At 38.4% G+C, this 19,624-nt stretch overlaps 1 protein-coding gene across 2 annotated transcripts in view; it reads left to right on the forward strand.

The window, feature by feature from the left end:
• The window catches only part of fra (neogenin protein frazzled), a 116,649-nt gene that overhangs the window by 67,171 nt on the left and 29,854 nt on the right, over window positions 1–19,624 (forward strand). Inside the window, exons 20-22 of one of the 2 annotated variants that reach the window (XM_083143358.1) lie at window positions 5,546–5,678; window positions 9,719–9,948; window positions 15,837–15,932. In XM_083143358.1, coding sequence (XP_082999484.1) covers window positions 5,546–5,678; window positions 9,719–9,948; window positions 15,837–15,932 — 459 coding nt within the window. Of the gene's footprint in view, window positions 1–5,545; window positions 5,679–9,718; window positions 9,955–15,836; window positions 15,933–19,624 lie in introns of both variants that reach the window. The other variant, XM_083143357.1, reaches the window with a different exon arrangement.

Raw genomic sequence — 19,624 nt, forward strand, 5'->3', positions numbered from 1 at the left:
ACAAATTGTTTTCAATTGTTTCAAATCCTCATTTGCACTCACTATCCGTTTGCACTTTTCCGCAACAGCTGACCCCTTTTCTCTTGGCACTTCCATCATCTGCTGCATAGATTCCTCGAAGATTTTCATGGATATCTCTGGCAATGCACCATAATGTACAAAAATAAACGACAGTTCATTCTTCAGTTCTGAATAGCACAAGAGTTATTTCACTTCACGAATTGAAGCCGCTTCATTTTCTGGAAGAGCATCGATCACCTCACTGATTTTTTCAAGGTTGTTAGCATAATATATAGCTGCTGATATCCAGGTTCCCCATCTCGTCAAGACTGGTTGTGGAGGTAAACTAAGCTCAGGCGCAACTTCCTGAAATTTTTAGGTTCGAGAGGGAGATTTCAGAAATATCTTCTTTGTGTTCGAAATCAACCTGTCCACTTCTGGGTGCAACACACTAACTTCTTCGGCGATTCTGTGCACTGCGTGGGCTACACATGTGATATGAAAGCATGTTCGAGAAGAGAATTTTCAATGCTATGGCAGCCTTCTTCATATAGGGAGCTGCATCACTAATAAAAAGTAACACGTCATCATGATGTACACCATCTGGCCAGAGCAGAAGTAGGGAATTTGAGAATAACTGAGCTATTGACGAACCATTGGCTCTACTCAAGTTGTTATGACGTGAGAAGAAATGATGAGGATTCTCGGCATGTTGTTTCCATAGTTCCTATGATGACGTTGGCTATGTAGCATCTCATACTGTCAGTACTTTCATCTATTGAAATCCAGATCATCTTTCTACCAACTATAGCACGAATTCTTTGCAGAGCTTCTTCGTAGCAGACGCTTAAATATGTTTTCCGCAGCATAGATTTTGACGGCACCATTTCTTTAGTGTATTTCTCCAGGAATTTCCTCAGTGACTTGTTTCCCCTTTCCAGAAAGGTATTCCTGCTTCCATGAAAGCTTTGCACAGTTCAAGAGAAAACTGAGATTGCCTGTTGGATGAAGTGCCCACTGTTGAAATTAGGGATATCTTCTTCTGTCCGATCATTTTAGCAGCTGCAGATTTATGCTTTGCTGTTGACACATGCTGAGATATAAAGTATTTTTTCTCATGGTTGATTGTTTTTTCACATATCTTGCAGAGAAGAATAGTACCGTCTGTCGAAAATGTGCTTTCACCAAATTCACGCACGTAACCATGTAACTTACCACTTAATGGCACACTAAATTTCGGCATGATGACAACTACACAATCCTTTCCCTCCAAAGTTCAGAACTGAAGATAGAGAACTTGATTTTGGAATCCATGCAAAGGCCCTTGGGCATTAGTGCTGTTTCTTGTCAATAACCTCCTGACACGGACGCTGGACGTGATGACGTAATTGTGCAGATGTTCTGCAACAGGTTTTCAGCAGTCAATCATGCACAAGGACATGTTAACGGAAAGGCAATATCTTAACTCAGCATGAAATACTATTTTTTTTAAACACACTTTTCTCCTTCAGCAATGTTGAAACATGCGTGAGTTCAGTATTACTTAAATAAGGCAAAAATTATTGACATAATAAACGGAAGAAAAATAAATGCCAACAACGTTTTTTTGGGAGAAAAATAATTTATATACATATTTTTTTAAAAAAAATGGTCAAATTTCATTGAAAAAGGCAAAAAAAAAGGCATTATAATTAAAAATAGGCAGTGGGGTCCCAAATAGGCAAAATAGGAAAAATGAATAGCCTTCTAAAACATTCGAAACAAAATAAAAAACATATATCCGGAAACATTTTATCAATATATGCAGTAGATAAAAAGAGGCATTTTGCCAAACTTCCGGGCTCTAGTTATGAGCAATTTCTGGACAGAAAACAGACATTCTAGTTTTCTATATTCTCCAGTCATTTTAGCCGTTTGTATGTTATGCAAGCCATATTCTTCTTAAACCGGCTAGCATGTTTTGGGGATTTTTCAAATGGTCACACATACATTTTGGAGCTGACAATGACATAGTTAACTCTTGAACAGGCTATAACATAATTTATTTCCTCCACCCGAGAGAAAACCACAGCCACAAATCTTGCGATGTAGCACACAACAAGGCTATTTCTAAGTTGCCAAGTCACTTGCCACCTTCCCTCTTATCAGACAAGACAGGATAAGGGTGGGGAAAGTGGACAATTTTTTCTCTGTTCCTTTAAGTGTTTCAAGGACCGTGGTTCAGTCCAGTCCCTTGCACTGCATGAAATACCAGTGTCGATAGTAGAGATGGGCCGATATGAAATTTTGGCTGATACCGATAAAGTACCGATATAAAATTTACCGATACCGATAACCGATATTCTACCGATCCGATATAAAATTAGAAATGGTCCTTGAAGAACCTGAAATGTTCATTGATCTCCTTAATAAATGTGTGTTTCGTGGTGACTGCAGTGCAAGAGAAGTTTAATATTTAGACATTTACTTTTTTTAGAAAGAAGGACATGAAGATTATCCATAAAAATTACAACAAAATGGCAGAATTTTGCACTAAATTATCAGATATTTATCGATATATCGGACCGGTAAAATAATCGGTAATTTTACCAATAAACCGATACACCAATATGCCTATATCGGCAGATACCAATAGAGTACCAATTAATCGGTCCCATCCCTAGTCGATAGCATCTCATTTTTTTTATCTTTATTCTTTTTCAACCTTTCCTCTCCTACAATGACTGTACGCAGAGAAGGCAGCTTGCTTAAGCTAAAAAAGCCAAGAGAGGCACTCGCTGTGATTTGGGCATGGTCATATAAGGTTGGCAAGAACATTAAACTATGAAGAAACCAAGGAAAAGCCAACACTATTGTCATCCCTTACAACTGAAGCTGTAAGTCGTCTGCATACACCATAGCATGTAGCAGGTGTTTGTTAGCATCAAACCTCTTAAAATCCAAGTCTAATTCATACTTAAGCACTAGGGCTAGAATTTTTTACCTAAAAATCACCAAAATATGCAAAATTAAACATGCTCTTATGACCTAAAATTTTACAAAATATGCACTATAATTTGAAAAATAAGCCCTTATAACTGGACTGTTTCAAACAGCAATATCTAAATGCTGAGATATTTTCACATACGAACTATTTTTTGTTCCCTTTATGGGCCCTGAGTTGCAATGCACAATGAATACTTTCTCAAAATTTTCAAATGAAAATGTAAAAGATTTTGCTAGTAATAAAAAACCCCAAAAAACCCTCGAGTAAACATGGGAGTAAGAATGAATCCACTTTGAAAATGACTGTATATTTATTGAAAATGCAAAAATATGCTGAATATGACAAAATCCATCAAAATATGCTATATCACTCAAAAATGGCCAAATATGCCAAAATATGCCCTTTAAAAAAAGTGCCTTAACTTAATTAGTTTCATCATAATATGAATTTCTATATTTTTGGGGAACACATCACCCTTACCAAAAAAAAAAAAAATATATGCTAAGTCATGAAAATCCTACCCCTAGTAATCATATTAAAGATGGTTGGACTTAGGGGATGTTTCTCTTTAATTCCATGTTGCATTTTTATTTTTAATACAGTGGAACCTCGATTTTATGTTTTTTGGGAACTGAGCTCAAAAGACTTATAATGTGTGAAATTTGCTATGTTGTGAGCATGAAGATTGAATGTATAATCTGGGGAAATGTGAAACTGGTGAACTTTAAATCGGGGTTGCACTGTATTTACACTCTCTATTGTTATTCTCCCATGATTATAGTTATTGATTAAATTGATTCAGATGTGTGTCACTCCATGGCCCTTTAGCCCCGAAGATCACGTCATCAGATCAAATGCTTTCGTAATGTCATGAATTGTCATATGAAACTACAAGGGTTGTTCAAGGTTGACCGGGATTTTCGTACGTAAAAAATCGATGAATAGCCGGATCATGATGAAACGTGCGGGTGACGTAATGTATTCTTTTGCGATTAACTAGCGCCCGGCATGACGTATTTCGCGCATGCGCAGCAGTTGCAGCAAACATGGCGGCAAGCAGTGTGTCTGTGGCTGTGGAGCAGCGGTGTGTAATCAAATTTCTCGTAAAGGAGAAAGTGAAACCAGCTGAGATTTTCAGACGATTGCAGGCACAGCATGGTGACCAAACGATGTCGCGGACAAGAGTGTACGAATGGTGTGAGCAGTTTCGCGAAGGACGGGAGCTGGTGACAAATGAAGCGCATGGACACATTCGCCTGACTGCAGTCACACCAGTGAATATCGCACGTGTTGAGCAAATGATTCTTGAGATCCGGCGAGTAACAGTGCAGGATATTGCTGCCGAGGTGAATATCAGTGTCGGGAGTGTTGAGACAATCATTCACGACCACTTACGCTTCCGCAAAATCTGTGCAAGGTGGGTTCCCCGCCAGCTGACATTCGATCAGAAGTGGACACGCAGGATGGTCTGTGAACAGCTTCTGAATCGGTTTCGAGCAGAAGGTGATGAATTGTTGCAATCCATCATCACGTGTGATGAAACATGGTTGCACAATTCAACCCCAGAGACCAAAAGACGCAGCATGGAGTGGTGGCATAAAGGTTCCCTGCCCCCCAAGAAAAGCAAAACGCAGCCGTCCGCTGGAAAGATCATGGCAAGTGTCTTCTGGGACATGAAGGGCGTTATCCATGTGGATTTTCTGGACAAAGGGAGCACGATTAATGCCCAGTATTACTCCACATTGTTGAGTGGTGCTGTACGAAAGTCCATTCGCAAGAAAAGACCTGGGATGTTGTCTGGAAATGTCATTCTTCTCCATGACAATGCCCGCCATCACACGTCCAATGTGACAACAACAACTCTGGCCGACATGCGCTGGGAAGTTCTGCCCCATCCCCCCTACAGTCCGGATTTAGCCCCCAGTGATTATCATTTGTTTGCACCCCTTAAAGACCATCTGGGAGGGAAGAAATTCACGACAGACGAAGCACTGCGGAGCGATGTCCTCCAGTGGCTACGACAACAACCAAGTTCTTTCTACGCCAAAGGAATTCGGGAGCTGCCAGAACGATGGCAACGGTGCCTCGGCATGCACGGAGAATACTTTGAAAAACTGACATAGTTTGGTGTTCCTTCTGCTACCTATTTCCTCTGCAGAAATAAAAGTCCCGGTCAACCTTGAACGACCCTTGTATTTCTCTTCAGAAATCTTGAGAGAAAATAACAATATTTTTTTTAAAGTATGTCAGCCTTCTTTTAAGGCATTTTGATATTGATTTCAGTACCAGGATATATAAATATTACATAGATATTTCTGCAAAAAATGCAGGCTTGAACCCTACCTTCCTTTTTGCTTAAATTTGTACACAATACATATCCTGTGGGCTTTGCATAAAATTCACTGTTATTGCAACAGTGATTTTTTTAAGTAAAGTTTTTAATTTTGCAATAATTTAACATAGAAGTGATCATGCAAACAAGGTCTAGCAAACATGAGATAAAATACTTGTAAACACCATTCTGTTCTGTATTGTACAAATATTTACTTTATCTTCTAGATACTCGAGGGCTGAATAGCACCATCCTGTACATTATTTTGGGATGCAGTATTTTTGCTGTCATCATTTTGATAACAACAATTGTGATATGTTGTCGACGTCGTGCACTTAATCAGGAGAGAAGCAAGAAAGGGTGAGTAGTACATCATTCCCTTATTATATTATATATTTTATCAATATAAAAAGAGAGGGGGAGAAAGTTTTTTTTTATGTGCAGTTAAATTTCTCACTTCAGTTGTATTCATCACCATCCTTTGCTGTTTCCTGCCTCTGGCTGTGTCGGCATAGAAGTCAAGCCTCTCCATTTTTTCCTGGTCTTCCACAACTCCTCCCTTCCCACAGTGTTCCCAGCTTGTCCTCTTCTCCTAACTCTCTCCACTATCTGCTCTTTCCACCAACATCTTGGTCTCCCCCTTGGCCTTATTCCTACTCCTGCTGGCCTCAGTGGCGGAGTGGTTAGCACATCGCACTACGATGCCAGGGGTCCCAGTTTCGAATCCTGGCCTGGGCATGGATGTTCGTGAGTGTCCATTCATCAATTTTATTATATTGTCACTCATCCCCATCTTCGGAAATTAGCCAAATGTGGCACAAAAAGCGAAGTAAAATAAAGCAAATCAATCAATCAATTATTCCCACACCTTGTGCATGGTAAGCTTTTACTGGTAGTCATTCTGCATCGATCCTCTTCATGTGTCCGAACCATCTCATCTGTGCCTGATCTATCCTGTCCTGAAGCTTCACCGCACTCACTGTCTGTCGGATCTCCTCGTTCCTTATTCTATCCCTCTAGTGTTCCCTAATATACTCCTTAAATATTTCATCTCCACCGCCTGCATCTTTCTTTTGTCTCTCTTCGTCTTTGTCCAAGTCTGCTCCGTATGTAATTATTGGCACATAGTATGTGTTATATATTACCTTCTTGCTTTCATTGGTACGAGGATCGTTCAAGGAAAAAGTCCCCCCCTTTTTTTTTTTTTTGAAGAAAGTACGATTCCGATAAATGAAAGGAAACTAGCAATGTGTTCTTTCGTCTTTCCTCTACATTTACACACAATGTACATCCATGCATAAAATGTATCATCAGGGTTAAATATGGTCAGTAATGTAATTTGTTAGTTTATTTTTAAAAATTGATCAATGAACTCAGTATTTTTGTGTTTGTGTGCAACATATAATTTTCTTACTTACGTGAAGTTTTGAAATTCCGTATTTCCACGTTGCACAATTTAATGGTTAAATCCTATTAATTTCAAAGACTCCCTGTCTTCATTCACTAAGGGTACGGCATCTGGAGTGAAAATCCGGTATTTCAAAATTTCACGTAAGTAATTTTAAACCACGTTGACCGCATCTATCATGAATATAATTTTCTGTTTTCATCATATTCATATTCTGGTATACATGACAACTTCCCAGTGGCAATTTTTTTTTCAATTCAGTTAAGACATTCTTTTTTTTTCATAACTTTGTACTAACTATTAATTGAATAGACCATCTAGCATTTGTTGTGCATTGGCTTTCTGTAAATGCTGAGAAAAATAAATATTATAGTTTGTGGGCCATGTTTTTATCTCTGCATCATATTGTGGTATTTACCATGCCATCTTTGTTAGTTAATTGTAAAATTAAGACCAACAGTACAATAATGAATGCCTTGTCCAGTTAGGAGTCCTGGGTTCGATACCCGGTTGAGGCATATAGTGGTTCGGATCCCACTTTAAACTGTAGGTCCAGTCCCGATTAGCCTTACTGTGCATAAAATGGACTTAAAACACCAAATCAACCAACCAACCTTGTCCAGTCTTCATAGAAATATTGGCTTTGTGTTGAAAAAAAAACATGTTTAGGCATTAGTTAACTGTAATAAGCTTGCGGTTCATTTTTCCATGCAGTTTTTGTTCATGATCGATTTTGCCACCTGTCTGGTAGTAAATGTACATGCCTGACGAAGCTAACAGACAGGTGGTGAAATATATGAACTGTAAACTTATTAAAGTGAATTACCTCTCTCCTCATAATTGCCAAACAGATTTCTCTAGATACAATGGACAATAGTGTTTCAAGTGAAATGCCAGCTTCAATTTTAAAGTGTTAATTTATTGGCAAGCTCTAATGAAATTGGTCAGTTTTTTTGTGGGAGGTGTGGAGGGGGGTTCATTGCCAGTAATTTTCACCTTTTGATGACTACTTCCCACCCACTGTAGCTTGTCAACTCGATAGTTACTACACTATAAAAATTGAGTGATGTATATACAAAATATGGAAAACCAATTGTGAATATTGTAACTGTATGCAATGTAATGTATAATATTTATTGTGTACGAGAAATTTCATGTTTTTGCATTGCTATTTGATAGTTTTTCTTATTACCGTATTTATGCATGTAGAATGTGCACCTTGAGATAGGGAAAAGTGACAAACAATTATATCTCATATATAATGCACAGTACAATCCAGGTGCAAGAAATGGCTTTCTTAGTTGTAGGTCATAAAACTGTTGCTATGCCGATCAAGAGTGAATGGCATCATACCTATTCAATGATTCACCTGTTGCTATGTGGACCAAGAGGAAAACATTACATTACAAAGTGAAAAATTGTGGCACATGGCCTTTAAACTTTTTTAAGTGGTTTTGCTCATTTCCTCTTTATTTTTTCTTAAAAAAAACTTTTTCTATGACTAACCAAACATTTATAGGAGGCACCTTCAGAACCTTCAAACTAGTGGTTAGCAGGCACAAGATTTCTTCCATTAAGCATTTACACACTCCATATATGTCATATTATTTGGCCAGTAATACATTTTAATTATTTTATTTTTCCTTGTCTTTTTTTTCATACAAAAGTACTATAAAATCAAAACGTTCCTTCATTTTGTAATGCGCTTATTTCAACCGCATTGCAAACAAGTGTTGCCATCTTGAATGGAATATTGTTGCCATATTCAGAAACTGCAGAATTCAAGCTTTACAACAATATATAACATGATAGGGTTCTGTAAACATTAAAAAATTATTCCCTGCATACTACGCACCACATTTTTTGGGGGCAAAAATTTTGGAAAAAAGTGTGCATTATACATGAGTAAATACCGTAATTTCAAAGGGTTACTGCCTTCAATCACTGAGGATACGGCATCTGGAATGGAAGGGAATCTTCGAAATTAATATCAATGCAGAAATTTATCTTACACAATAGTAAAACCGCATTTACTGCATCCAACAAACAATAATGTAAATCTGTGTATTTTGTCCATGTGGTCACATTCGTAGCTTTAAGCACTCTGGTACAGAGGTCACAGACTATTTATCACATCAAGATTTCAGAATATGATAGCTTATTGCAAAATTAGCAAGCCCAATCAAACTTTTTCTGAATGAAATGAGTCTCTTCGGTGAATTTTAACAAACTTTTAATGATTGTGACAGTCATTTTTGACTTACCTTAAAACAGATAACTTAGAGAATGTATCAATAGAGGAATTTGCAGGCAGGTTGGAAGTGGGTCAAAAGCTTGGTTTTGAAGCTGTGTATTTTAAGTCGATAGCCTGAGAGAAATTATACATGAAGTCTCTTGATCATGAGCAATACAACATAATCACCAATCGAATATCCTGTGAAATACATTGGAACACATCCTTAAGTGGGTTTTTTCCGTCGTCGTCGTCCCAGTAGTTCTCAATTCTGCTGCCAGGTGGCAGGCTGACCAGTTGTAAAATTGCTGCCAGTGGTGAGGAGAAAGCATTTTGCAAGAGTATGTCGGTCCTGAGCGTGCATTGTCAGTTTTGTACACAATTTCATAAAGATCCACCAGCAGACAACTCTTATTAGGTCCACCGCATTAGCGCCACAGTGCAAATTATTGATGAGAACATTCAGAAACATGGTGAAATGTGTATGGATGTAGCTAGATTACCATATTGATGTGTGCGTAGTGCAGAGTAACGGAGAGTGCTCACATTGAGTATTTGTGAGTTAACTTCACAACCATTGGCACTTAAACTTGGACAGTTATATTACATGTGTGTGAAGTTGTATCTTATTTTCGCAATTTATGAATAAAATATAACGAGTTGAAATCGTTCATATAATTTTGAAACATGGTATATTTATTATAGCTTTTTGAGTATGTGAGGAATTTTTCTCATATCATTGTATAATGTGATGTACAGGTACATCAAAGGGAACATGAAAGGAAAACTGGGGAAATCTGGTATCAAGCCCCCTGACCTATGGATCCATCATGATCAAATGGAATTGAAGGCCCAAGAGAAGACCCAGTCATCCGAAGGGGCTGCAGCCGTGACGCCTGTGCCGCACAGCTCACAGGACTTCGAGGTCGAGAAATTCCAGATGGGAAGCAACTCTTTAGATAAGAGAACATACGTACCTACATACATAGGTAAAGGTAAGCTGTGTGTATTAAGCTCTAATTTTTCCTCTTGTTTCAAGGCTGCCTTCATATGTGATAAATGTATGCAGAAATAGGTGAGTTTAAAATCCCCCTTTTATAAACATTTCCTTAGCCTGCTGCTGTTCTCTGTTTATTTGTACACAGATGAAGGCCAGAGTGTTTGAGGTAGAGTATGACTTCAAGTGCTTGGTCCGTAACTGACGCAACATGGCATTAATTACACAAAATTTCCAAATAAATTAATATTTCTTGTTTCTCTTTGTCCTGCTTGGAAAATATTGAACAATATTTTTTTGGGAATTTACCAGTATGAAATATTTGCCAACAGCAACACAATACTGATGTTCTACCAATTTAGAAAATTACAAATATTCTGTGTAGAACTTGGATGGTTCATTTGCTGCAAATGAAATATTACATGAGAAACGTTTAGAAAATGTTTCAAAGTCTTTTTATGTCTTTTGTGTCTGCTCATTTGTTTTTTTTAGATAAAAATTAACATTTTTATTGAAAAGTAGGCTATGTATTTACATTAAGAGGCCAACCTAACAGTTTTATGCTGGCCTTGGTAGCCAACCATGTTGGGTGGTCGACTCAACTCTCTTTGATCCGGAGGTCTCGGGTTCGAGTCCCGGCGAGAGCATGGGTGTGTTTTAACCCTCTGTCATCTGCACCCTCATAGTAGTACAAATGTCCTGCACATGGCACTCAGTGCCGCCCTATCAAAACCAACTTTATTTAGATGAACTATTGATACAAATTGATGTTCATTTACCCTAGCACTTACTGGAAATCAGACAATATATATATGAACGCAAACAGTTCATTTCGGACATTTTTTATTAACTAAACTAAAACTATATAAGCTAAAAACATTAGAGGAAATGACACAGAAGTACACGGTTAGTCTCTTGAAGCAAATGCACCGAAGTATTATTCCCAAAATACACGTAATTAAAATTTTGCCATATAATAAAGGAACTAAAAAATGAACTCATCATTCACAATATTTTCAACGTAGTTTTCAAAAACGTTCAACATATTTTTCAAAATGTATTGAAATCATTCAACTTATATGTGCTTAGAAAGGAAAAATTTGTTCCAAAATTCTCAGTCAAAATCTTGCTGACTCGCTGAAAAAGCAATCAAATGAGTAAAATACAACTCGAAGATACAAGATATTAAATTTTTTAAATCTCAATATGTTTCTTCTTGTTTTACAAGATATACAAACTCAAATAAAACGGACCCAATACATTTTGACAACTCCGACATTTCGTATGGGTACTGCAATACAATTAATTTGTATTCCGAACAACATACCGTCGTTTTATTTTTCTTATATCCGCCAAATTCATGGCTGGAGTGCTATGATTTAAGATAGGAAACTTTTCAGCATGCGGTACTGAGTGCATCCTAAGGGGGACCGGTCACTTTTGAGGCATGTAAACAAAGAGTGCCGCCCCGTAGGTTACGGAGGGTTAATGTCCGCAACAGACTTGTAATGAACGGACATGTGACAGGTGCAAATAACCTTAGTGTTGATGTACCCATAAAAATAACAAATATTTACGTAAATGCTAACACAAATCGCAGGAAAATAGTTTTACTTTTTTGTTCTTGCTACAATATTTTACTTTTTAAATTTAATTTTGCAATAATTAAAAAACACATAGCACGCCGTGCTTTAGCAATAATGCATTTGATCATAGCCGTTCCCAGACTTTTCATAAGCTTTCCTTGCGTACTTTACTGCAAGCCAGTGTTAAATAAACTCAAAGACTAGAATTATTTTCCCCTTATTCTTTGGACTAGAGGAAGAGATTTCGAGGATAACTAAATATCGTACATATCAATATTGTCGTGAAAGTCGTGTTTACGACCTCAAATTGTTCAGAACTCACTAAACAACATACTGGTATAATTGTCATATCACCTCATTATTTTGAAACTCTTTATAGTAAAAATGTTAACAATACTTATAATTATATACTTAGTATATAGTAATAAGTCATGTGTTTTGCTGTCTCCGGTCATAGCCTGCCCCCCAAAGTTGATGGTTTAGCGGTCTCAGCCTCCCAAAGTTGATGGTCTAGAACATTTCAAATGTGTATTTAAAGTTAAGTTCATGTTTCACAATACAGAGTAAACTTTACAAGAGAAGCAAAATAATACATTAGATCCTCTTAAGCAAAATTATTTGAGGGGCTCTGCCCCAACATCATTAAAATTTGGGGTGGGGGGTGGGGGCTTGAGCCCCCCCCCCCAAGCCCCATGGAGTTGGCGCCTATGAACCCATGGTGGCAGCTAGTATCTGGAATAAAAATAAAACAGACTGCTTCTGTTCACAGTTAAGTTGCTATATTACAACAATGTAACATTGACAACATCCATTATATAGCGGATTCTTTTTTGTTTAAAAAATTTCTAACCATTGTTATAACTGTATCTTTATAGTCAAAATGAAAATAAATGTCTGATGAAGGGAGCGTGTGTTCTCCTGAAACGTCACAACGAAAAACTGTTTTCTTATGCTTGTAATATCCGTAAACTACAGGAAAATAATTCTACAATGCAAGCAATGCGTACATACAAGAAAAACTATTAATAAGTTACAAGTTTACAATGATGATAAAGCTTTGCAGGGCTTATTGATCGCTCAACTAGAGCTGAAATTGTATGAGTTTTTTTTGTAACAATGAAGCAAAGAAAAGGGAACTAAAGATAGCGCCGCTTGTCACCAACAATGGATCATATGTACCGAAGTAAGCCTTAATTTTTTTAACGACTTGTCAGTGCATTAGAAGTGATTTTTCACATATTAATATATTAGTATTACCATTATCAATACTTGTTGCCCAGGTGGCTCAGTCGGTAATGCATCTGACTACCTTGCTAAAGGTCCCGATTTCGAACCCTGGCCGGTTGAAAATCCGGGAACTTTTCTAACATTGGAAGCGACCCAGGCACCCACCCAGCATTGAATGACCTGGGTACCTGGGTGGGTAAAGGCAGTCAGGGGTGTGATGCTGATCACATCATCCCCAACTCACAACCGGCTGTACGCCTTAATGGCATGGTGCTGAGCACAGGGGAGCACTTTACTTTTTTATTGTCAATACTTCCATGATTGAAATATTTCAGTTATATTGTCATCTATCAATATTTTTTCAGCATTCAAGCCAGGATGTATATAATTTAGTAGGGTCAGAATGGGTTTGTTACCTGCTTGCCAAGAGTTTTGTGTACCTGCTATGTATGGATACTGAATTTTTGTACACATAAAAAGGATGTGCTTTATATTATTTTCTCCTTAATTATTGTTGATCTTTACTTATGTTTATTTTGGAAATCTGTATTTTTTTAACTATCATTCATACCTTGCTTTGTAACCCTGACTTCCTGTGAATGCAGAGCACTTCTAGTTCATTAAATATCACCTACTGCTGCTCTCATAGATTGCATATCACCCTTTGATATTTGAGTTTTTCTCTAATAGTTGTTCACGAATTACATTATTTGTTTCATGGTGATTGTTACAACATATATTTAACTTTTGAGTATTATTTTTTTCTTAAAAAAACTTTATCATCAGCATTAAACATATTGTAGTGTACCAGATATTATTCGTGAATTTAAGAAAATAAAAAAGAAATGTTCCACATAAAATGCAGACTTAATCAGGACTTGAACCCAGGTTTCTGGCATACTTTTCCATTGCTCTACCACTGAGCTAGCGAGCCTGCCTGTAACTGAATAATGCCTTGAATTTTTTTTAAATTCATAATACGTATTGAATTTTCAAAGCATTTTTACATGAAAAGTTGAAGGAAATACATTTGTTATATGATAAAATGGATAAACTCACATAAAAGCACACCAAGACAGCACAGCACTTTTAAACACTGATTCATTATCCACTTCACATGGTCATCATGGAGGGGGGAGGGTCACTGAAGAAAGAACATACTAATGATAGTCTGAATCTGGACAATTCTTTGCAATTACTTTTCCAGCACTTGGAAGAATTTACTTCAATACAATATATAAATTAATGATAAAATTCGATTGGTTGAAGAATTCAAGTTTCAGCACTTTCGGACATGTACCTCCAAGAAACCCCTCCACCTGTCCTTAATATATGACTTCGATTTTTTACGTGTGCAAGGTGTGACACTAGATAGTTTGTCATCATGCGGAAAAGTTCTGTTTTTCCACATTGCTCTTCTTGACTGAGTAATATCGAAACTTCGCTGCCATCATTAAGATAGGTTATGGCATCACATCACTACACTGTTTACACTGAGCTGTCCACAGTTTGAACTTCTACCACTTGGTGGCACTGAGAGATGTGAATTGCCGGGCTGCACCTTGTACTGTGGATCACGTCTCTTCAGTTGGGAATTGGAGGTTTTTGCAGCTGGTCTATGTCTCTTCTTGCAGCCAGAGATCTTCCAAGAGTGGGGTGCTTGTCCAGGTTTCTTCTTAACGATATTCACACCACATTTACTACAGCACATAAAATAATATTGCTTAGTACTCGAAAACTGTGCAAGTTATAGTTGGCACACAATTTTCCATTGTTTTAAAACCAACCTTTCCATTTGTTTAAATCACAAACTTGAATTGGATGTCAATTTTGTCACATCCTTACTCTGTAAATTCTCAGTAACAACTAAATTGCTATGGCCACATATTTATGGTGAATAAAAGATCACCATACAGATTTTAGTACAAAAGCTGGGCGCACAAAAAGGCATTTCAGTATTAAAATGGTGAATATAATGGTAAATTTGACTTAAAAACTAAACTTTTTACACAAAATAAAAATGTCCTTTTTATTAACACATTTATGTAGCTACTACAGTATTGAGTTTATCTCTGTATAAGGAAGTCCCATTTTTGTTTCTCAAATATTTAGTCAGAATTGGTCAATTTTAAATGACTTGCATAACTCGCAGGATATTTAAGATTTCAGAAAGTGTTGCGTCAGTAAAAGAAACCTCTAAATTTTGTGTTCAAGAGTTCATTTTGATTTCATAACAAAACATGGTACGGAAATGTACCTGGTACCTTTCAAAAACATGAAAAGTTGAAAATACAGTGTCTTATTACTAGAGGCACATATTTTTGGTAAACAAAATTTTCGGTACAAAAACAGTCAATTTTGAATTCAAAAGCGGTAAATGAAAACAAATGTTGGTTATAGTGGTGAAAAAGCAATACATAAAATGAAATTTTGATTTTAAAATTGTGAATATAATCCTAAATTTGATTTAAAAACTGCTCTTACTATACAAAATAAATATATCCCTTCTAATAACACATTTATGTCATTACCAGAATATTAAGTTTATTTCTGTATAAATGGGTCCATTTTTGCCTCTCAAATATTTACAGCAGAATTAATCAATTTTCTGTGAATTGCATAACTCACAGGATAATTCTGGCTTTAGATAGTGTCGCGTCTATAAATAAACTATAAATTTTGTGTTTAAGAGTCTATTTCACATTTTGCAGTTCATTTCGCATTATTTTGTGACAAAACAGGGTAGGAAAATGCACCTCGCACCTTTCAGAAACATGAAAAATTAATATTACAATGTGTTCTTTCACATTTCGTGTTTTCGTCATAAACGAAATATGCATGCCTCTACCTACTACACATTTCGTGTTTTTATCAAAAACAAAATACCAGTATGCATGTCCCTACTAATATCATCATTTTTGTGAAACCCTTGTAGAGAAGAACTGAAGTTTGTCAAAGGATGATATGCAGGCATATAGACCCTTGTGCATATGTGCTTTCGTCTTTCTCCTGCATTGGTTTGTTGTCGCTTACCATTGTTTTCTTTGCTCCAACCCTTTATTCTTAGGTGGCACACAGATTGAAGAAAAGTCTTCTATTGGTAGAAAGGCAGTCAAACCTAAGCCTATCATGCTGCCAGTGGACACACAACCTCCAAGGGAACGTAAGTATATATTGTCTCATTATTTCAAGGAATCTGATAGTTAATCTAGACAGAAATTGTTTATAGCTATGTGTATATATGAGGCGCATCCAGAAAGTAAGTTTCCCTATTTTTTCCGCGTGAAAGTAAACATAATGAGCCGTGTAAATTGCGCATGCGCAGCAGAGCTAAGACGTATCAATCATATGCCAGGCGGACAGATCCCGCCGGCGCCAGTAGCGAAGCAGCAGTGGTCCGAACTGGAAAATCGTATTCCTTCTCCCGCCGCATGCCAGTAGCGAGGCAGCAGTGGTCCGAAGTGGAAGCTCGTATTCCTTCTCCCGCCACATGCCAGTAGCGAGGCAGCAGTGGTCCGAAAATTGTGTGCCAGGTGGGTGCCGAAAAACCTGACACCCGAACACAAAATGAAACGTTCAGGAGCAGCACTGACATTCCTGCAACGGTACCATGATGACGGCGATGATTTCCTCGACAGGATCGTCACGGGTGATGAGACGTGGATTTCGCACTTCACCCCGGAAACCAAGCAGCAGTCAATGCATTGGCGGCATAGTGGATCTCCGGTCGAGAAGAAATTCAAACAGACGCTGTCGGTACAGAAAGTGATGTGCACCGTGTTTTGGGACAGGAAGGGCATTTTGCTCATTGACTTCCTCCCCAGATGTGAAACGGTGAACGCTGACCATTACTGTGAAACACTAAGGAAACTGCGACGTGCCATTCAAAACAAGAGGCGTGGCATGCTTACTGCAGGTGTTGTGCTCCTCCATGACAATGCTCGTACACATACGGCTAGGCGCACAGCAGCTGTTTTGACGGAATTTGGCTGGGAGTTGTTTGATCATCCACCTTACAGTCCTGATCTGGCTCCCATCGATTTTCACGTTTTCTTGCACCTCAAGAAATTCCTGTCCTCGGGTGGGCGTTTTGGCAATGACGAAGAGATGAAGACGTCTATCACACGCTGGTTCCATTCACAGGCGGCAGAGTTCTACGACAGTGGGATCCAAAAATTGATACCACGATAGGACAAGTGTCTCAATTCTGGTGGTTGCTATGTTGAAAAATAGCTGAACCTTTGCTGTACCTGTTGCCAATAAATGGTTTCCTGAAACTGTGTTGGTTTTTTTTTAAAAAAATAGGGAAACTTACTTTCTGGATGCGCCTCGTACAAGGTAACCAAAAAAAGTTCTTGCCGTTTTTGACGTCCCATTAATCATGCGCTCACGGAGGGGAAACGAAATGACGCATGTGCCTACCAAGCGATCGGGAGTGAGTCTGACCATCTACTCTCAGTAATACCGGCACGTTGCGCAAACACAGCAGTCATAGCTCCTCCAGTGTCGAAGAGAAATGGAGGTATCCAAGCAGCTTGTTTGCGTCTGTTTGTTGTGTGACTTTAAAGTGGGCCTGTCAGCTGCCGCATCAAGTCGCCGCATTTGCCAGGCATTTGGGGAGAATGCTATGAACGAACGCACTGCCAGGCATTGGTTCCAGAAATTCCGTTTAGGAGATGTGAGCCTTTCGGATGAATTTGCAGTGGACGACCAAGGCCCTAAAAGCAGCCATCGAGGAGGACAGTGGTCTAACGTGTGATGAACTTGAAGAAAGGTTTCATGTTTCCTCTGAAACAGTCAGACTGCACCTGCATGGGATAGGGAAGTCATGCAAGTTAAGCAAGTGGGTACCCCACACATTGTCGGCAGCCAACAAGGAGCAACGAGTGACAGCCTGTTTGTCCTTGCTCACTCGGCACCTGAACACACCCATATTTGATCGCTTGCTCACTGGTGACGAAAAGTGGGTCCTCTATGACACTCCCAAGCACACCAGACATTGGTTGTCGCCACGTGACCCTGTTCCTCACACCTCAAGACCACCTCTGCACCCACAATAAGTTATGCTCTCTGTATGGTGGAATTGTAGGCAGTGGTCCATTACGAGCTCCTTACACCTGGTCAGACCATCACTGCTGACCTCTACTCTCAGCAGTTGCAAAGGGTGCACCGTGCATTGCGACAGAAGGAGCCGGCATTGGTGAATCGCAAGGGTGTGCTGTTCCTGCAAGACAATGCCAAGCCACATGTGGCAAAGAGGACCTGGGAGTCCCTTCAGCAACTTGGCTGGGAGACACTGTGCCATCCACCATATTCACTGGACCTTGCACCAACAGATTACCACCTGTTTCATTCCCTCGCAACTATCTCCGTGAGAGATCCTTCGCAAATGAGGGAGACCTGCGGAATGCACTCACGGACTTCTTTGCATCCAAGCCCGCAGAGTTTTATCACCAGGGTATTGTGCAGCTGCAGGAACGTTGGCAAAAGGTGATGGATGCTGATGGAGATTACTTCAAAACCTAAAGGTATGTACCATCCACTGTATTGCTCTTTGTTTATCACTGCTCTAGAATGGCAAGAACTTTTTTGGTTACCGTGTGTGTATATATATAAGCTAATTTTCAGTATTTGCGTATTTTAAAAATAATTTACTTTTATATAGTTTTAACACCTTAGAGACAGTCATAAATAATGAATAGCTTATGTCAACAAATGACATACAATAGTTGTTGAATTGTAAAATTTGGCTTTTCTCTGAAATAATGACCCAGGGGACATTTCAGGTGTGGGGGAAAATATGTTTCAGGTGTGATTCTGAATTACATTTTAAGGGTGCGAGGCACAGTTTCCATGTTCAGCCAGACATGAGGACCCGGAACTGCTCCTTCCCCACAGACTTTCACCTGCAGCAAGCTGGAGAAAGAGATGTCTGTGCAGTGCACAGAGGGAGGAAACTTAGCATTATGCTTGTGGGAGTATTATTTTACTTGTTCTCTTGGGAATATCAAACTTCCGATGGTGTAGAAAAACACATGAACGGAAATGGGACAGGTTAAAGATTTTGTTTGTGGTTGTTTGTCCACAAGGAATACATGTGAGTATAAATAATAATTCATCAGCATAATTTTTACAGGTCGTATCTAGCTTAATAATCAACTTTAAAAAACAGCTTCCACTTGCAACATGGGGAGAAATTCATACTCTCTTGTGCTGTTTTTTTTTCAGTAGCAGTGCCCATTCCAACAATATTGAAATAAATGCATAGCTGGTACAAAATTGTCACTCTTCACCGTAACTTTGAAGAGAAGTGATCCCTGCCCCTACTGTATTTATCTTTAAGCATCACTTGAAGTGGTAATTCTTAATAGGGGATGTTTTCACTAATTTTTAGGTGTGTGCGTGCAAGGCGAGGCATCCATATATTGTTCAGCTTAGACATTATTTTGCTTGCTGGTGGGATGGCACCTCCCCTTCCCCCATCCTCACCCTCCTATCACCCACATATACACTGCGTTTTGCCATCTCTTGTTAGACTAGAATGTAAGCATTTAGAACCACAATACATGTGAAGGGGTTCTTCGATTTAAAAGTAACGTCTGATCCTTACACAGAAGTTGAGAGCACTGCTTGAGAAATAAGTGAAGAATGTGGCTCACCCAAGGTCACCAATATATGACAAGCTTCTCAACCAATTGTGTCATTTCTTTGTACTGGAAGTAGTTTCCAGTATAATTAGTTGCATTGTTTGTAAATAGATGGCATCATGAAATAAAATACTGTATTTACTCATGTATAATGTGCACTTTTTTTCCAAAATTTTTGACCCCAAAAACTGTGGTGCATATTATACAT

The sequence above is a fragment of the Lepisma saccharinum genome, chromosome 21 (genome assembly GCF_977018435.1).
Source record: "Lepisma saccharinum chromosome 21, izLepSacc3.1, whole genome shotgun sequence".
Classification (NCBI taxonomy): domain Eukaryota; kingdom Metazoa; phylum Arthropoda; class Insecta; order Zygentoma; family Lepismatidae; genus Lepisma; species Lepisma saccharinum.